This window comes from Pipra filicauda, unplaced genomic scaffold (genome assembly GCF_003945595.2).
Source record: "Pipra filicauda isolate LSUMZ 115617 unplaced genomic scaffold, ASM394559v2 scaffold123_size2130275_pilon, whole genome shotgun sequence".
In the NCBI taxonomy this organism is placed as follows: Eukaryota; Metazoa; Chordata; class Aves; order Passeriformes; family Pipridae; genus Pipra; species Pipra filicauda.
In genome coordinates this window covers 609,089-630,285 of record NW_024103696.1, presented here as the reverse complement: position 1 = coordinate 630,285, position 21,197 = coordinate 609,089, and the positions used below count along the sequence as shown (strand labels likewise).

Here is a 21,197-nt window from a genome sequence, read left to right as displayed (position 1 = left end):
AATGCAGTCCCTGGGAGCTCTACGTCAGGCCCCCAAAGTCACAGCATAGTAGATAGTGGGTACCATTGCATATGTGACTGTCTATTTGTTGCCCACCTACCTATTTCCTTCATCCCTTTTTCAGGGAACTGTCTTAAGAGATTTTTCTTTTAAATGGTAAAACCTACTTAGGGCAACAGAACAAATCCTTGAGAGTATCAGAGGAGATAGTTATGAGCTGTTAATTTATAGCTCTAAAAAATAAGAGGGTAGTAGTCTTCCCTTGGAAGGAAACTTGCTTGCTTTGTAGGTTACCAGAAAAGATGGAATGATCCCTTTCCTGCAATTAGGACTGATTTGTAGCTCAGCCTTCTGGGAACACTTCAAGATAGCTGTCAAATCATAATACAAGAAGAACTGGAATGTTGTGATAAATCAGAATCCCTATGCACGTGAGACCCTATGCCTTGGCCTTCTGGAGATGTTCAGCAAAGTGTGTGAAACCAGCCTACTTTTTGGCAATTAGCAAGTGAAATGGACTCTGGATACACTTTTGAAATTATTTAATATAATTAGATTGCAGACAGAGTGCTGGTTATGGCCTGAGAAATTAAATCTGTCCTGAAGTGTAGGTTTGAGGTGGCTGGAGTACTTTAAGGTGTATGATAGTCACCTATCTGTTGCAGATCAGGCTTCACAAGTTAAGCATCCTTTTATAATATACTTCTAGGTGTTTCGAATAGTCTAGCTTAAGGAAGTATACACTTTGAACCATAATTAGGATTAAGTAGTCAAACCTTAAAAATGTGTTCTTAGTCATTTTCTGAGGATGGGGGGGGACATCCACCAACCACCAGATCTCTCTGTTCTCATTTACAGGGAGCTCATTCTGTGCTTTTCTTTCTGAGCTTTTTGTAAACTTCAACAAGTTGGTTTTGATTTGCCTCTGCATAGTTGAGAATTTTCTTTTTCCTGCCCTTCACTCACTTAAATAACTCAAGTCCTTTCCTTCTCTTTGCTTCTGGGTCTATAACGCCATGGCAATGAAGCTCCAAATTGAATGTTTATTTATGTCCTAGGTGCTAGGTGATGAAGTCCTGTTCGGGTTATGGGGTTATTTTTTGCTGACCTTTGATGACTTGACAGTCAACATGAACCTCTCAACTGTTTTGGCATATACATTTTAGGGGGTGGACCATCTCTGTGTACTTGAAAAGTTTAGCAGGAGAGTTCCTCCTTCTAAGATATAGGTTGCCACCCTCGGGAGTTGTCGACCTTATTGCTCTCTCCGAGTACCTGAAAGGAGGTTGTAGCAAAGGGTCCCAGGTAACAAGAGGAAATGGCCTCAAGTTTCACCAGGGAAGGTTTAGATTGGATACTAGGAAAAATTTCTTCATCAAAAAGGATGGTCAGGCATTGGAACATGCTGCCCAGGGAAGTGGCTGAGTCACTATCCCTTGAAGTGTTCAAAAAATGTGGCATTTGGGTACATGGTTTACTGGTGAAGATGTCAGTGTTAGGTTAAAGGTTGGACTTGATCCTAGAGGTCTTTTCCAACCTTAACAATTCTGTATCTTATGTGTTATGAATCCTGCTAGCCAAAAAGATCTTATGCCTCTGAGAATGTTCTGATGGCAGTAAGGCTCAAAGGACTCAAGCTGCTGAAGGTGTTATTTGCTCTGTTCTTGGCCTTTCCGTATTTGTCTATTTTTTTTTATTATGAAAATATTTTTTCTACTTTATTGGAGACTATGTTCTGAAAAATAAAATCGATGTAGGCAGAACTATAAATCACAACATTCAGAAGACTTACCAAATTAAACTGGTTTTGTCCATTCCCCTTTATCCAAACCTCCATAGTAATTGCTTTCTTATGATTCATAGTATACAATTCAGAGCAATGGAGATGATGCATCTATGTTTCCTATACTACATTTTGTGAAATACTGTGACAACGTTCACTTTGAATACTTGACTTTCAAATGCCTTATTTTGCAATCTAGATTATGAACAGACAACATAAAATATTAAATATATTGATTAGGCTTTTCAAAATAGCTGGTTTTGCACAGTGAATATCTCACTGAAGCAGTGAGATATTCAGTATGCTGTACCAAATGTATGAGTGCTATTTGTACTTTGAGTCATGAAAATGAGATTGGGTTTACATGAAACTATGCAGTAGGTATCTGTAAAAGGATTATTCCTTCTTTTTTTCAAATGCATGTATTTGTGATGATGATGACCCAACAAAATGTACATGAACTCATATATTTTGTGAACTAGAAGATAACAGAAGTAAATAATGCTGTTTGTGGTGGCCTTTTTTTCTCATTTAACTGTGTGCTATCGTTATCTGTAACTTCAGTTTTCTCAAGTTCAATATCAGTGTGCTGTCTTCAGTCTTAACTGATTTTGAAACCCAACACTGATTATTTTATTCTTGATAAATTTGATTATCTTTTTGTTATAGGATTCTCTTTATGTTTGGTACAGGTAAGGAAGTGATTAGTAAAAGACTTCCCAAAATGTGATATAGATTCCATTTGTGGTATGAATGCTGCATCAAAACAGTCTACTTTGTATTGCCTGGTGGGAAGAGCTCTCCTTTCCTGGTGGTACCTGAGAAAATGAGTTTGAAATCTGCTGTATTATAAGATTATTTTTTAAGAATGAATTTAATTCAGAAGCTCAGTATAAAACATGTCTTTGAAACATCCAGTGCTATCTTTTACAAGATAATTTAAATATTTCTACATGAATTTAAAATTTTCGAAGCCCCCAAACAACATGCTAGTGTAGCATCTGACTTCAACTTGCTTTCAGAGATGCTTTTAATACCCATCTCCATACCGAGTTACTCCAGGGTTGGGTCTTCAAGGCCAGCTATTTAATGAAATCCAGAACCTGAAACTTGTAAAATGTACATTTGAATTAAAATATGATTGTGAAGATCCTTGCAACCACTGACCTGCTTTCCCCATTGCTGCAGTTAGACCATGGGCACTCTGTCTAGAATTTTCCAAGGCATATTTGACTTGGCAGAAGAGCCATGGATATATGACCTGTTATGCCAGTTCAGCATATGCTTCTGGAGCATTAATCACTCATGTAAATATGCAAATCTGTGGGGACATTGATGTTGAGCAGTCTTGGTAATGCATGGTAATGCAATTTTTTCCTTGCAGCTGCCTTGAAAAACCTCTGGATTTGCCTTCCACATTTCATGTGCTGTAGAGGTCCTTGACAGGGGTCAGGATATTTCCAAGGTAGCTCATCAGCATCTTTGAGAAAACTTCCAAAAATGCGTTTGGAGCACTGGATAGGTACTGCTTAAATCCATCATAGTCTGTCTTTTATTCAGTGCCATCTAGTTTCTGAGCTCCTGTTATTGCTAATCAGTTATATTTTAAAATCTTTAGATAAGGTATGGACATATATTGTTCTAGTTATGCAACTTTTGAAAAATCTTTGTGCTGCTTTACTTTGGAGTCAAAAGAGTATAATCAGAAATATAGGAAAAGTATTTGACATCAGAAAGCTTTCCAAAATACTCCTGCTCTTACAGTTGTGAGCTGTAAGAATATAAAACCAAAAAAAAAATTTAATAGGAAATACAATGCAAATTTTTAAAAACAAGGTTTTTTATGGGTAAACAATGAAATAGATTAGCCTAAAATAGAGAAAGACGGTGGTTTTCCAATTGGAATCTTTATTACCACCAAGTTTAAAACCTTGAGGTTGAGAATTGCTGGACATTGGAAATCAGGTGGTTGGACACCATCTATTTCAGTAACAAATTTGCTATGAGTTTTGTATTCTTTTTGTGTTTTCAGTAATATCTTTGTGTATAATTAATATACATCTGATTTAAAGAGATGGATGAATATGAAAATAGTAGGTCTCAGCAGATTTCTGACGTATAAATTTGCTTTCTAAAATACCTTACTGGGAAAATACACTTTAAACCACTATATTTTCTAAAACTTGTTTCATCACTTCAGCATGTATAGTTCTTGCTTGCTTGCTCTCTCCTTAACATTACAGGGAAGTGTTTTGAATAGCCTTTGATCATAAATTTGATTCCAGAGAGCTGTCTGCTGTGCTGACTTATTTTTGCCTTATTAGGTGATTTTTGCAGTTCACAACTCCAGGAACTGTTGAGCTCCTTGGTTTTTCAATTCCTAAAGTTAAATGACAGCAGTTCAGTTCAGTTCTTGATGGAAAGCTCCATGGAATCAAATTACCTTACGTGGCATTGCTTGAGTGTTATTTCCATTCTGGAGGGAATGGTGTTACTGACTGCTGTAGGTGTTGGTGAGCAGAGACTTGATTTAAGGAATCATTGTTTTTGAGGAAAAACAAATTATACTTCAGTCCCATCTGAGGAAAGAAATGGCATTGTCTTCTGTCCTCCTGGGGCTTCGTTAAAAATCAGATTAGTATGTCTCCGTAGAACAAAAGTGCAAATGTATTTTGGAAGCCAGACATCAATTCTTGTACTGCTTGGCATAAAAGCCGTGAGCTCCTTCAGGCAAAGTGACACTGGTGAGATAAGAGTGGGAGTGGAAGGGTATATATACCCTCTGGTATTTGCATTGGAACTGTAATAACCAGTAGAATGTGGCTGGTCACGGGGGCCTGGAGTGCAGCAGCAGCCTTTGTGATGTGAGGTGTGGCCACGGCAATCATAGGTCACCATCCATTTTACAGGGGTCTGGGATGCTGGGAGCAAAACGGAGCATGGCATGCTGCCACACAGGGCAGGCTTTTGTTAGCATGTTATGTAATGTGGAAGTAAAATATAATGCAGATGTTAAATAATGCAGTCATTAAATGCAGCTCTTTGTTCCTTAATCAGAGATTCATGAATACTCTAGCTGTGAGCCTGCCCAGCTCTGGGATTCTTAACTATGTTTGAAAAGCCTCAGTTGGGACCTTACAGAGTTTGAGAGGGCAGGGGGAGGCTTGAGGATTCTTCTTCAATTGTTCATAGTTTATTGGAGCCTTTCTGGAAGGTTTCTGTGGTACATAGATTTTAGTTTTGTATGGTTTTTTTCTCCTTCAGTTTTGAGAGTTAGAGGCTGTATCTTTTGAAACTGATATTCTGAACTTTCCACATCTCATCAGAAAGCCGAGCTTTAAGAGAAATACTTGTTATTACAAGATTTAGCATTGTAAAAACTGGCAGCAGCGCATTGCAGAAAATGGACTAATGGGGGAGGAAGGATCTTTCTTACTGTACTGCCACATTGTACAGCTTGTCTGACACATTTTGCTTAGTTTGTCTTCTCTTGAGGCATTAAGTATTGGACCTCACAGAATACTAGATTTTGGGCCTGATGAATCATATTAGGATAATTATGTGTAACTTATGTTATTGTACTTCATTTAAATTATATATAAGAGTATTTTCTCACTGGATAATAACGCTATTACAAGTAGCACATTAGATTTCTTTTAAAAATTGTCAGTGTCATACAGTAGAAAATTCATACATAGTACAAATTATACAAAGTTCATAGATAATACTGTTGGCTGCGACTTGTGACCTTTTAACTCTTCTTTGCCCTTTTTTAGTGGGTGAGTTGTATTATTAATATTTAAATTAATGCAGCTCAGATGTCCATTTTTAATGTCAATGAATATACTTCTTCCCCCAAAAAACCCTTAAAATTACAACGTAGGTTTTATATTCCAAATTCCATGTAAATTGCTTTTTTAAATGCATAGATACTGAGTTGTTGGAAATAAAAACTGCATTTTAATACTATAGTAAAATCATTCATAGGTATTGCAAACTAGAATGTATTTTATTTTCTAATTCCCACTGCTAGCCAGTATTTATAAACACCTAAAATCCATACTGCATGTTTCAAGTCTGAACTGATTAAATCAATGTGACATGCTGAGGCTGGGCCAAGTCCTGTCTAATCAGCAGTCAGCACTGTTGCTCTGGCATGAGGCTCCCAAAAATAGAAACACAAGAAGTCAAACAAGTAAGTGGAAGGGCACTAAAAGAAAAAGTGCTGCTAATTCCACTGTTGACTTTCTGTCTAATGGATTCTTGTTCCCAGGCCACACTAAGTAAAGCAACTGGCGCGGGCTGTGTTCCTGCAGATGGCTCAGCAGTGACACACGTGGCCCAGCTGGGTGACAGGTGTTTGATTTGTGTTTAACAAGTACCTCTTACAAGCCAGATTTTTTTTCTTTTTACAGATACCAAGAAGCTAGTCAGCTGATGCTTTTCTTCAGAATTAACACCCCTTTCACTATTCTCCCTTTCTGTTGTGAATGACAGTTCTTCGATTTGTCCCATACAGATGAAGATAACATGATTTTAGTTTGTAATAAGAAAGACACTAAATAGGAAAAATTAATTCATAGTTTAATAGTTGTAACCTGTTATCTTCACACATGGAAGGTATTTATAGGTATTGACAGTATTATCTCAGGAAATATTTATTTAGCTGTCCACTTCGCAGAATGAAAATTCACTTAAAAAGTATGCACAGAAGGAGAATGCCAGACTTCTGAGGTGTTATACTCCTCAGAACTTCTGCTGTTATACTCCATGTTAGTCTGTCTTGCTATAAGAAGGTCTTAAGACTTTCTTGTACAGTGTAGCACAAGCGTGAAGGAAAAGAAATTCCCTGTCCAGTGGAGCATACAGTATTGATAGAGGTGCACCAAAGGCCATGAGGGAAGAGCAAAGGCGGGAAACTATTTAGCAGACAAGAATTATGTACAATGTGTGCAGTGCTATTCCTTAATGAATTTTTTAAGCTTTTTTTGTAAGCTACTCGACAACATCCTGCATAACGGGAGAGGTTGTCTCAATCGGAGTTTGGGGGGGAGGTGGGTGGGAGTTGTGTTTTAATTAGTAGAAGATACTATGACCTTTGCAGCACTTGTTAGTCAGTGCCATGATAGCAACTCTCGTGGGAAAGACAGCAATGAAAATAGTAGGGCATCAGGATACTTTTACTAGTCGTCTTTGATTAATGAGAACCTTAGCCAGTAGGATGTGTAATGTAACAGTGGCTGTGGCGAGTTTGTCTTCCCCACCCCATTTCCCCATACTTTGGCCTGAGAATTTTTATTTTCTGATATCGAATCCATGAGGTAAGACTTCAGGAACTGTTAACAGAAATGTGTGTCTCTTTGCAGGGACAGGGTTGTGATGCCAGTGTTGTCAAATAGCCAGAGGAAATACCGCCCTGTAGAATACACTGTACTGGCAGTACTTCTGCTGAACCGCAGAAAAATGAGAAGGGAATGCAGCTGGAGAAATGGGTGTCAGAGTAGTGTTGATTCTCTAAATAAACATTGGGCTTTAGTGAGAGGATGACTAAAACTCACACAAAGAGCCTTGTCCCTCAGATAAAGGAGTAGCTCCTTTCTGTCGTACCATACCCTGTGGTATACAGAGTAGGCTAATAAGCCTCAAAGAGGTTAAGAAAAGGCCTGAAAGGGGAAAGTACAACCCTACTGGGCTGAGATGTCAAGGTGCTCAGAATTGATAGAAATTGAAACTTATCTTCAGGGAGTAGTTCCAGGGCTCCTATGCTGACAGGAGATCCACTGATCCCAGATTCTCAACTGAGTCTAGGTGGTCAGTATATCCTCCTAATCTGTCTCCAAAATAAATGTCAAAGGGGACCATTCTTGAAGTGAGGAGATACATTTCTTGGGAAAGTCTTAAACATCCATGTGTAAATGGAGACATGGAAACTGTATCTTTAACTGCTTTATTTATCAGTAGCTGATAAATTTGCAGCTACACAAACACATCAACAACATGGTATTTCAGAAAAAATACTGATATGAGTTAGTTCCTAGATTAGAAATTCAAGTCTATGTGCAGTCTGATTCACCTTAAATGCTTATGTTTTTCTACTGCTTTTTTCTTTTGCATTTCATATCTGCGTGGTTAGATATTATATAGTTAACAGTATTTCATAGTCTGTGGGGCAGATATTATTTTAATGTAAACTCACATTTGTACCAGCTGAGAACCTGCCTCCTGAAACTTCAGTCTATGGAAGTGGATAGTGATGATGATAATAATAATAATGGTTCTCTAGTAAGGAATAGCCTCTGAAATCTAAGGGTTTGACAAATGCTGTTTACATTCCTAATATAAACTTGGGGTTCCAAGTATTATGATGAGTATAATGGTCATAATATATTGTATTATTTTTTAAAGATCTTAGCAATAAATTCATATTGAATAATGCTTTTTAACATGTATTTAACATTATTGCATTTCAAATATTGTTTGAGCAAGGCCAATTAGATTAATTTCCAATTCCGTCGAAACTTTAATAGGATTTAGGTTTGCTTTAACACCATGTTATGGCTGGATTAGCAATAAATCAATACATGATGTGTAAGTTTGATCATTTTCCTTTTGACATATTTAATGTAAGGGAAAAAACATAGTTGTAATGAACTATCAGTTGTCCGTGACCATAAGATCAAATTTTTTTCTGTTGTCCTGCTTCAGATGATAGAAATATCCAACTGACTAGACTTAATTTTCTAAACTGTTCATCTAGAAAACATTATGAATCTTTCAGCCAGAAGCCTATTTGCCTATTCTCAGTACTCTACAAGAAGTGTACTCATGGATTTTGTTTGCATTTTCTTTATGCTCTGCATCTGGTGTTATAGGTCAACTGAACTGGATTATTATCAAGCCCATGTCCAATTTGTGTCTGCACTGCATTTTTGAGTTGTCACCTCTCCAAGGACATGCAGTAGTAGTGAATAGCTCTTGCATTTGCCAAACACAGAAGGAAGACTTACTGATAGCAGAGGCTCTGCTTCTGCTGATAATTTTTTGATGGCATAGAAACCAGTCCTTGACACAAAGACTTCAGTCAGTTTATTTTCAAAGAAAAAGGGGGGGGGGGGAAGGCAGTATATCAGCCTGTAGTTATGCATGAAAATAAATGGAGTGATCCTTTCATCTTTAGTTTTTCAGAACAACTTCTCTGACTTCTTATGTTGGGTGAAGATAATTTGTGGGAGGAAAATACAGGAACAAAGTCTTGACTTATGTACTTTATTTGTGAAATATATGTGCTTTATATATTTGAATGTAGAAATTATGTGAGTTGCATGTTTCTAAGACATGCTAATAGCAAAAATGGGAAACAATGCCAACTAAAGAGAGTGCAATCTGGATTAAGGAGCCCTGTGGCCATGTTCTTTGATGTCCTGAGCTGCCTCTGGCCACTGATTCATCAGTTTGCATGCAAAGCACCAAAACCTAGATTTTCAAGTGTCATTTAATTTGGGGTGTATTTAACATCTAATTGCCTGAATGGATAGGCAAGTCAGTCTTGTCCCAAAGATGGGTAATGGGAAGGGATGGGAATGAGGAAAGATTGATGCTTCCTGAACTCAGTCTATGTTATAATATGCAAATGAGTTCAGTAGGGTAACAGTCATTTGCCTTTCTCTTGAACAGCTACTTAAAAAAGCCACAGAAACCCTGATCACTAGGACATGAGTCCTCTGACCAGCCTACCTTGATCCCCTTGGCCAAACTATGGTGTATCTGCTCTGCTGGGGCTGCTGTGGAAGCTGGACAGAGCAAAGGAAACAAACTATTTACCTATCACAAGCTCTTCTTCATCAGGTTATTTTAAAGGAGGATCTTATTCTTACTCACATGGATCAAGTTTCTATCAAGGATAGCACTGAGCAAGTACTCAGCAAGTGCTGGTAGTTCAGCAGTAACCAAGAGGGAATGAAAAGATGGGTAGATGCAGTGAAACCAAAATGTGATATTGTTTAGAAACTTTCTGACATGACTAATCCATGAAATTCATGAATCGAGTTTTAATAAATATAATCTGATTATATTTTTATGTAACTCATATTCTATCAGATGATCCTAACCATTAACAGGAGCCTGTTTAAAAAAAAACAAGGAAATATTCCAGTAGGCTAAGGAAGGTGTCATCTAATGGACTATAATTGGTGTGGGATTTTTATTTGTTAAAGTCAAAGCTCTGACCCTGCTGATGGCTCTGGAGTAGCTTGGTACGTGCTCCACAGGGGAGGATGCTGCTTGAGCCCTCTGACAGTACGTTGTTGAACATTCCGCTCCATTTCTGCAATGCTAAAAATAGTTGTCCTCATTTTAAAACACCGGCCTATTAGATTATTCCAAGGGTCTGGCATACTTAGGCTAATGGAGGGCACATATCCATAAATTATCAAAACAGTAAGTAGTGTTTGACCATGCTCATTTTACTTCTATTAAGACGAGTTTCCTTGCTAGTAACCCTGGAGTACCAAGCCTATTCTGTAAATCAAGCTCCTGGCAGTGCCCCAGTAAATTTAAAAATAAAAGGAGAAATGTTTGGTTTTCATATTGAGAATAGAGAAGCATCCCACTGCTTCTTGGTGGCTTTTTTTTTTTAATTTTGAAGAATCATGTCTGAAAAATGCTTCAAGTATTTTACAGTAATTGTTTCTCTTTCCCAGCCTTGAAAAGCATTTCATGAAGTTCCAGCATGTTTGCCTTTATAAATCTTGTTAATACTTAAAATAATCCAAATAGCAAAAAATGCATTCCAAATGATTGAAACAAGTTTCTTTCAAGTCTTGTTTTTGTTTTCTTGGGTTGTTGTTTTTTGTTTGGGTTTTTTTTTCTGTGGTTAGATAACGTGATTCCTAATTAATTTTTGGCACCATGTTGTTTAGCAGTACAAGTAACCAATGCTCTTGATAAAGTTTGTGTACTTGTATGTTAAGATAGCCTCTCCTTTTATCTTTTAAGAATCTTTTTAATGTGGAAATCTTTTATTTGGGCAGACCTATGGATTTTTTTGATTTTTAGCTTTTTGTAGATTTTAGAAGTAGCTGTATTATATCCCTTGCTCTTAGCACAGCAGTTTACGCATTTACCCAACCCTGTTTCCCCATTCCATATCAATTCCTCTAAATTCCATTAGCCTGTTTAGACTTCCCTCAAGGTAGGCCTTCATTCTATTTAAGAACATGTGCACCCTGGCTTGAACAACAGGATACCACGTGAGCACAGCGACCTTCAAGCCCAGAACTTTGGAGGAACTCCAAGGACTGGACATGCTGTGAGGAAGACGAAGATGGAGAATAGGGGGTCCCAGAGCCCCCTGCCTCAATTTCCAGAGGGGTGTGCCGAGGGGAGGATCTGGGGGGCAGATAAATCTGGGATTGGTTGGGATAAAACCTTAAATTGTGGAACCCCGTGGACACAGCAGGTGCGTCATATGTATTCCTGTGGGCCTCAGGCCTGAAATTAAAGGACCTACTCTCTTTATCTTATCTCCTACACTAATTTGGCCTGGAGTCTCTTTTTCTGCGGTCTCTTAAGGCAACAGGGGGAATAGCTAAATATTGAAGTCAAGGTGTAAAAGTTAATGAAAATGAGTTCTAAGAAGGTTGTTAAGTACACACATACAAAGCATCTTACTCTACCTTCAAAACCTTTAGGTGTAAACTGAGTCTCTAATTTTATAGTGTTGCCATGCAATTACAACCTGCAAAATCAATAAATGATAAATATATTAAGGACCATGATTACAAATACACTGCATATTTCCAAAATAATTAAAGCAACCACAGCATCAATCATTTTTGTATTTTTGCATTGTTGTGTTGAAGGAATGATTTATGAAACAGTGATTAAACAATGCAAAAGAAAACACCTATGGCTTTTCTCCACATAAAAACCCTGTGAATGTGTTTTGGGTTTCTTTCTAGTTTACAGTCATCCAATACAGTGGGGAATATGAAATATTATTATCTGGTAACAGACCATGAAGAATTTTTCACAATTCGTGCTGTAAATCTGGAGAAAATGAAGGGCTAAGGGTTACTTTTAATGATTGATTAGAATTTTTCCCCAGCATGCTATTATGTATTGTTACAGAGGGGAGCTGGAAGGAAGATGTTGGAAACTGTGCCATGAGTGGAGTTAGAAAAATGCCATTTTAACAAGCTCCTTTAAGCTGTATTTTAATTGTTGTATGTCATGAGGGCTTTGTATTTATTTGCTTAATTATTTATATAATTTTGATGAGCAATTTTTGTTTTATGGCACTTTTTTTTTTAAGGGAGACTGGAATTTTTCCTTTGTCTCTGTTCTTTTTGCATCTGAGAGGCATTTATCTCCTCTTTGGCTTGGAATCAAATTTTTTTCAAAATTTTCTTTTGTTGCTGATTTCTGGCTTGGACAGAAAACTCAGTTGGGTGGTGTGCAAGTTACTAGGGCAAACTTCTGTCAAGGACATAAGATCCATGAATGGAATGGAGAAAACATTTCATTTTAGATTCTTTTAATAAGTCTTCTTAAGCTCCCATATGAAATCGTATGAGCACAGATGAATCCTGACAGAATTAATTCAGTAACTGTAGTTTTATTATGAAAATAATTAATGTACTTCATGGTGGTATATTTCATGAATCTTTAAATGGAGGGTGGCTCTTAGCTTTGAGTGTCAGAACTGGGTTCTCACTAGGCCTGTAATTGTTTAACATGCTTTGCTAAGAAGGAATGGAAAAGAAAACTGCTGCAGTATTTTATATTTTAATTCTAGATGAGATACTACTAGGTTTTTAACTACACCTTTTCTTTGCTAAGAAGGAATGGAAAAGAAAACTGCTGCAGTATTTTATATTTTAATTCTAGATGAGATACTACTAGGTTTTTAACTACACCTTTTCTTTGCTAAGAAGGAATGGAAAAGAAAACTGCTGCAGTGTTTTATATTTTAATTCTAGATGAGATACTACTAGGTTTTTAACTACACCTTTTCTTGCAAAACCATGTATTAAATGCAGAATTGAATTGCCTGTAGCTCTCAACTCAGAGCTGTTGATTAATTTTTTCTTTTATTCAAATACTTCTTATTCAGATACTGAATATGAAGTTTACTATGTTTCTCAGCTTGAATAGTAACCTCTTAGAAACATTTTTTATTAACAAGGTGATTGGTTTTACTTATATGCAGTTTCTGAGCATAAACTTTTAAGCATCTGGTTTCCTGAATGGAATTTACAAACTCAAGTTAGATTCTTAATTTTCATGGGCAGTGCAAGGAGAAAGTCATTTGCGAGCCGGGGGATGACAGTCAACTGTACAGATGACTTACTTTGCTCTTTTAAAAGACACAGTAATTTAACAGCATATACAGAACGTTCCCTTAGTAAGTAGGACAAACTTGTCTGATTGCAAAGGATGAAGGTTTGAATTTCTTCCTCCTGAGTAGGCTGGGCACTCCTCTAGAGATGGGGAAAAGATCTGAAAAACCCCTTTGAGCAGAGCTAGAAGCCAACAGTCAGCTTTGTATGTACAGTTTCCTGTGGGACCCAACTGTGGATCCGTGTGCACTCAAGCATCTGATAGGTATTAGGGAGAGTGGAAGCTGTGGTACACTTGTTGGGATTTTAGTTACTTGGTTAGTATGAGAGTGTCTTCTGGAGTATTTTTTTCTGAATCAGAGACTGAAATAAAATTTAAGAAAGCTTGTCATGTGATCCAGATTCTCTCTTTTGTTGTTGTTGTCCATTTGTCTGAAGCAACCTACAGCTTTATCTGCTGCAGAATTAGATAACCTGTAATTTTTTAGTGGCCCAACATTTTGAAAGTGAAAAGTATTCTAATGAAATACAAGTTAACAAACATAAATAACCCTAGAAATGAATTCAGCTGTTCCGTAGAAAAGGAATGAGAAGCAATGCATGTCCAGATGCCTTTTTCCCTTAATTTAGCCCAGTTGTGAGTTGGGTTTGTAAAATGATGACTGTGCACATTTTTGAGATGAGAGATGGCACTCCTTCTTCCACTCTTCCATTTTAATCTTTTTGCTCCTTTCCAGAGGTGGAATATTGTAAGAAGGCCAGAACTTACAAAAAGAGACATCTGTATTTTAGATCTTGCTGATAATATTTGTTAAAGTTGCCTCTTTTCATGGTCAGATTTTGTTTTCTGTTGATTCCAACTGTTTTTAACAGCAATTATTTGGAATGAAGTCTAAATGTCTGTCCAGCTAATTCCTTTTAGAAAATTATAGAGGAAATAGTTCTGCTGCTTCAACAAGTTAAGAGACTACACAAAACCCCCATTATTTTGTTATTATTAAAATTTCTAGAAAGTGTTCTGCAGCATGACCTGGATGCAATTTGTGTGTCTTTAGGGCATATAGTTCCTGTAATATTGCACAAAGGAAAGGAAGGAACTTATTTTCTGCAGATGAGGTAGCCAGCATTTTGTTCAGAAACAAGCTTAAAACAGTCTATCAATTTATACATTCAAAGCCAGGATCTCCTTGACTTGTACTGCAGGCATATTTAAAATACTGAAAATCAGACCAGCAATCCTGCAGTGAGTATCAAGATGAGCAATCAGTGATTGTCCATGAAAAAACTTGTGTGAAATGTTTTGCCTAACTTAATGAGAATTTTACCATAGAAAGGAGGACTTAAATCAGTCATAAATGTTTTATTTTTCAACTTTCACATTTTTATTTCTGCAGCGTTTGAATTCTTTGAAGTAAATTACCAGTGGCTAATATTGTTGTATTTTTTATGCTGTCAAGTGGAAATTACCTAAGCTTCCTTATCTGTGCTTTGTATTTCTTATTTTCTCTAGTTGGTAATATTTTTTTTCTAAATTCAAATATGTACAAAGAAATCTGGAATGTGTTTCTGAAACATAAGGAATTAGTTAATCACTAACATAGACACAGGCAGAGAACTGACTGGTTGAGCAGCAGCATTGCTGAAAATGACGTGGAGGTAGACATGAGACTGAATTATGAGCTAACAAGTGTTCTCCAGTTGGAATAAAGTAAACCACATACAGGCCTATGTTAGTAAAACTGCAGCTAGCAGGTGCTTAGTGGTGCTGCATCTGATGTGCTGGGTCAGGTTTGGGACCTTCTCCACTCTCATTTCTACAGGAGAGGTGGAGAAACCAGAGAGGGTTCAACAAGGAATTAATTTCTGTTCAGGGGCCTAGTAAACAAGACCTTTGAGGAGAGTTTCAGGGAGCGAAGTTTGTTGAGTCTGGCATAGAGGAAGCCAAGGAGTGATTGAAACTGTCCTGCAAACCTTAGGAGCCCAGCTGGTTAATCTTCAAGGACAGCTTCCTAAAACCCCAAGAACTGTTCATGCTGTTATGCGGAGAGTTGAGTGAGAGTATGGCAGAAGGCCAGCATGGATAAACAAGATGCTTCTGACTGACCTCAGACACAAAAACAAAGTAAACCATGGAAGCAGGGGTGAGCTACTCAGTAGGAACATAGAAACATTGCCAGAGCATGTGGTGATGGAGTTAGGAAACCAGAAACTCATCTGGAATTAGAACTATTGAGAGAGTTTAAGGGCAGCATGAAGGGCTTCTGTTAAGTGCATCCATGGCAAAAACAAGGGTGAAGAAAATGTTGACTTCCTGCTTAATAAGGGACATGAAAAAGGCTAAGAGTACCCAATTCTTTTTTTTTTACCTTGTTTTTTCCCTAATAAAGCTTGCCCTCAGGCCTTCCAGGTTAGTTAAGCCTCCTAGCAGAGAGTGTGATAATGAACCATTGCCCACTGAAGTGGAAGGGAATGTTAAGGAGCACTTAAGCTACTTGGACATTTTCAAGATACTAACCAGTATGCATCCAGGGGTGCTGGGGGAGCTGGCTGTCACTGAAGGGCTGTCATTATCAAAAAATAATGATGGCTAGGGGAGGTCACTGATGACTGGAAACAAGCAAACATCACATTCATCTTCAAGAAGGGTCCAGCGAACTGCAGGCCAGTCACCCTCACCCCTGTCCTTGTAAAAATTATGTAGCAAATCCTGGAAGGCATTTCTAAAGACATGAAGAACTAGAAGGTGACTGTGAACAGCCTGTGTGTATTTACCAAGGACAAATCATGCTGACCAACCTGATTGCCTAGTGTCATAAAATGACCATCACTGTGGATTAGGGGAGAGCAGTGGATGTTGTATACCTTGATTTCAGCCAGGCTTTTGGCACAGTCTCCAGACATATAATTATACTAGAATCTGTGAGGTTCTGACTGGATAAATGGACAACAGGGTGGATGGAAGATTGGTTTGATTGTTGGTGTCAAAGGTGGAATAACTGCTCTGCAGTCCAACTGCAACTTAGTATCTAGTGTCATACTTCATGGGGTGATACTGGGGACAATATTTTTTAACGTCTTTATTAATAACCTGGACGATGGGAGTCTCAGCAAGTTCATGGATGTTATCAAATGTGAGTGCACTGGACGGTAGGGCAAGAACAATATTCAGTGTGACCTCAACATGCTGGAGAAATGAGGTAATGCAGAATTCAGTAAGTTAAGCAAAGGCAAATGCAAGGTCCTGCCTCTGAGAAGGAGTAGCCTCATGCAGTAGTACAAGATGGGTTAGGTGCCAAATTTCTAGAAAGCAGCTGTACAGAAAAAGAGTTGGGAGTCCTGCTGGATGCCCTTGTTTTGGTTAAGGCCAAAGGCATCTTGGGCTGCGTTAGCAAGTGCATGGCCAGCAGATCAGGAGGACTGATTGGTGCTTATGAGACCACATCTGGAGTTCTGTGTCCAATTTGGAGCTTCCCAGGAGAGGGTAAACAGCACCTCATTAGGGTGAGTCAAGTGTAGGTCCACCAAGATGGCCAGGGGCTTGGAGCCCATGATGTACAAGGGGAGGCTGAGGGAGGTGGGCTTGTTCAACTTTGAGATGTTTTGAAAAGTGGGAGGGTGAGGTGTGATGTGCAGACTAGTTGCTCTCTGTAACTACTGGTAGGATGTGGAGAAGCCAGAGCCAGACTAGGCCAGGTACACAGTGAAAGAATGAGAGGCATTGAACACAAGCTACAGTCAGAGAAACTTTGACTCTGTCTAAGAATAATTTTTATATAATGAACTTGGGATTGAGTAAATACAGGATATATGCAGTCTCACAAATGGGAAAGCTAAATGAAGAAAACATTCTAGGAATTTGGCAAAAGCGAGTGTTAGCTGTGTTATATGTCCAACAGCTGGAGAAGAATGGGTATCACAGAATTATCCAGGTTGGAAGGGACTTTGAAAGAGCATCTGGTCCAACCTTTCAAAAGAAAAGGAAACTAGAAGAACAGAACAGAAGTTGTATATATTTGAAAATTATTTCAGTTATTAGGCTCTCATTTTTAGGTGAGGACATGTGGAAGTTTATTTCACTAAATACCATTTTGCATGCTTGGTCTCAGGAATGCTTCTAAAATTGATTTTATGAGCCATTTCCGCCAAAAGAAACAAACAAAAAGCAGCCACTACAGGTAGTTGATGAAAGGTCCAGAACTATTTGATAATCTATAGATCTGCACACCTCCAAAGCTTTGAATTTAATTCCTATATGTTTAGTACATGATGCTATATCAGTTGAAAGATTTGACAAACTGCTGCTAGAAATTTTGCAAGCTGTTCCAGTTAAATTCACTTAAACCTCAGACTTCTATTTAAGGAAATTACACTCTCTGAAGGGTGAAAGAATGTTTAGACATTGCTCTTTCTAATTTTTGAAAGGAATTTTAAAAAACACCATTAGCTTTTACTTTGGAAATTTTCATCTATAGACCTGTAAAAACCATTTGTGTTGTACTGAGGCGATGAGACTGAATTCTAAGGAATTGCAAAGCCGTGAAAACCATGTCCTGCTAGATGATTTGAGGGAGAGAGATTGTTTGGATTTTTTTAATTAGGTAGTTTTTGTGCTGCCCATATGTAATTTTGCTTGTCCGTTTTCTGTATGTCTCAAAAAATATGCAAGTATATATTAATAAAAACCTAAAGCATGTGTTATTCTTGTATAATATAGACAGACAGCAGATTATTTGATGAAGACATTAACATAGTAAGATTCTACATTATGATTCTTTTCTGAGCTGAAAGTTAGGAAATTGGAGTTGGACGGAGCATTACAACAGGTCTTTTTATTGAAATATTATCAAACAAAGAACTCAACCTGCTGAAATAAGCTAAGCTTGTATTAATATTTTAAAACTCACTCCTTCTGTGGGTTTTTTGGGGGATTTTGTTTTGGTTTTAATATATGGGTAGTTGGATATGGTTTTCCAAGGGAAAGAAGTTAGTTTTCTTTTCATAAATTGTATCTTTATATTGATCTGGGTTGGAGGCCTTCACAGCTGACTAGTTATATTTAAAAATTAAAATTAAGACATTAATAGGAATAAATGTATTAAAATTGGTTCTGCAGAAGAACAGAAGGACTATAATGAGCAGGTTTAGAATCAGTTAATAGTTCAGAATTTTTAAATCTGACAGGATCCCTTAGGCTAAGTGGAAAAATCAATGACTGCTCTTAATTGACAAAACTATGAAAAGCCATGTCATTTTTTTGTAGAGGTTTCACACCTTTTTGAATGAGAAACAACCAGCATCCGAATTATTTCTTTTATCTTGTAGTAAATGTTCAGTGCAATAAAGTTGTTTTAAAGGATACAATTAATTCAACAATGTTTATGTTTGAGAATTGTATTTTATCCTTCTGTGTTCCAGGGTGAACGTGGCTTTGCAGGTAGCAAAGGCGAAGAAGGTGAAAAGGTAAATTATTCTGTCCATAGTTTTCATTTATTTTTTTGGTTTGACAATTTGATATTTGGCCAGCCAAGCAGAGCTTTGTGCTGAAGGTCTTCCTTAACTCTTTAATTATTAAAATTCTTATTTTTTTCCTTGTAATTGCTTAAGAACAAGGAGTTTTTATGTGTGTTACTGAGTGCCATCAGTGCTTCTTTTAGAATTTTTTTTTCCCTTAAGAGAAGATTTACTGTTGAAGCCCAACAGAACAATAGCCACTGGACTTCAATAGTGTTTACTGCTATGTTATTTTTATGGCAACTACTAGTAAATGTCTGTTTATATAGTATGAAATGTATGATGAGATGATGTGTAGGTATTTATAGTACTTAATTATTGCTTTTTCTACATTACAATTACTTTTATGGGAACTTTTTATGTTGATTGTAAGTACTAAATATTCTACATACTTTTTTCCTAAGAACCTAAATTTACTGTAATAGCAAAATATAACACTTGGTACAGTGTAACTGACTGCTAATTTAAAAATTAATTTTGATTTACATAGTTCTGTGTACCTACACAGTAATCAGTATGAGTTCTGTCTCCTGTACACATTTGACTTGGAGCAAATTGACTTGACTACCAAGGCCTGAGCCGAATGCAGGTCCATTTACCTGTAGCAGTTCAGTCCCTTTGCTTGATGTACTGGTGTGTTGCCCTGAGGACAGTCTTAATCTCCTGACAGCCATAAAATGTTTCTGAGACTAAATTCCAGGATAAGCCTTTCCTTGTTCTTCGCCAGTGAGTATCAGAAATGGAGCTTGAAGTAATTTATCTGAATTGCATCTTTTCTGCAGTGGCCAGAAATAGTTCAACAGCTTATGTATTAAAATGGGAGTTAACCTGGCATTGTACAAGGCTGTTGTGGCTCACAGAATGCCAGCATCGGGTGGCTCTCGATGATGCAACCTAATCTTCTTGTGTGACTTCAGAAAAGCAGGTCTGCACAGGTCATCAAAGGCAAGTAAGCCTGTGTTGAGGGACAAGTGGAAGGAGTTTGCCTAACAGGAATTAAAGTAACAGTGGTGATAGTTCACGGTTGTAACTTCAGTTCTTAACCAGGTTAGCCTGGTTACTGCTTTTTCACTGGTTTTGGCTGATTTGGATTAGGCAACCTCAAATATGAGTCTTTTCTTGGGTCATAGATAGTTTCTCTGTGCTTCAGCCCATTGTCTGAAAAAGGTGCAGAAAAGCATTTCTGCTGAATTTATATATCATAAAGATGAAGAATGAGAGAGACTGCTATTCTGGCAATATTCAGACTGATGAAAACAGAGAGTAGGTGACAGCTTCTGAATTTAAAGAAGCGTAATATATTTGTGATTTAGGCTGCTTTGGACATCAATATATTCACTCACTCACCATACCTCTTCATAAGTGTCAGATATCTTTCCAATGCTCATATTTTAAAGAAAGATTTAAAATGTGGAGTTTTTTAAAGGAGGAAGTATTCCAGTAGCCAGGATAGAAGAAGTATCAGAATTAAAACCCAGCATCCATAGCAACTAACATTTATAATGTGAGAATTCAGCCTCTGAAAAAACACACTTGTTAAGCTTGAGTGTTTCTAACTGCACTGACAGATCTTATTTTCTTGGTGGTATCATTATTCATCAGTTCTGATGGGCTTGTGGATTTTTCTTTATCTTTTTTTTTCCCCCTCCCCATAATTGCTCTGCAGCTGTGCTGTACTCTCCTCAAGTTTTATGAATAAATTGTGTTTGGGCACAGGCACATGGTTCCAGCTGTTGCTGCCACTCTCTTTGCTTGATTTTCCCTCATTTTGAAGCAGAGATAAAATGACCCAACCACTGGCAGTTTCCTTTTTCTTATGTGGAAGCTGAATCAGTGTGTTTAGACCATTTTTTTTGATTTTGTCTTGTAAATTCAGAAGATAATTAAAAGATCCCATTTAAAAATACTTCCAGTGTAACTATTAATGTTGAATTTAACTGTCCTTCAGATAAGGGAAATGTAAGAGTGGAAGAATCTTTATTAACCAACAGTCACTTGAAAATAATTTGGGTCAGTCTCATCAGAAGCTACACATATTTGTGAGAAAGAGTACGTTTTTCAGGTTATGGGAAGTAGGTCTTTAGCAGTTAACCAATTCAGCTTTAATTCAAATAATTATTTAAGAATAACACTGTTGAGTTTCTAGTTACTAAACTCCAGTATAAAAAAATGTATCAACACATTTACATTTTAACATAACATCACAAAATATAACAGTTATAGATACTACTTTCTGTGTAACGTGATTACAAAGCCTGAAGTGGAAAATTTTCCTATTACCAAAAAATTCTACCTCATGTTGCAGATTAAGGAACAAGATTCTTGCATATCACCTAGGGTGGGACACAGCTGCCTAAACATGGGATATTTGCTATTCCAAACTCTGCACAAAAGTGCATGAAAATGTCACATTTTTGGTTTAGTGACCGTATAATTCCATAGGACTGAAAACTTGAAACCAGCTCAGCCTTATACCTCTTGGTTCACTAAATAAAACTTAGTTGATTTATTGTGTTGTGTTCTGCTTTGGCAGAGCAAGCCTTGGGGACATCAGAGAGATGTAG

The 21,197-nt window shown here is 37.3% G+C and overlaps 1 protein-coding gene across 4 annotated transcripts in view; it reads left to right on the top strand.

Moving 5' to 3' along the window:
- Positions 1-21,197, top strand: part of COL19A1 (collagen type XIX alpha 1 chain) — a 186,942-nt gene that overhangs the window by 52,918 nt on the left and 112,827 nt on the right. For all 4 annotated transcript variants that reach the window (XM_027713247.2, XM_039388955.1, XM_027713248.2 and 1 more), the window contains one exon: positions 18,538-18,582. In XM_027713247.2, the coding sequence (XP_027569048.2) occupies positions 18,538-18,582 (45 nt within the window). The remainder of the gene's footprint in view (positions 1-18,537; positions 18,583-21,197) is intronic.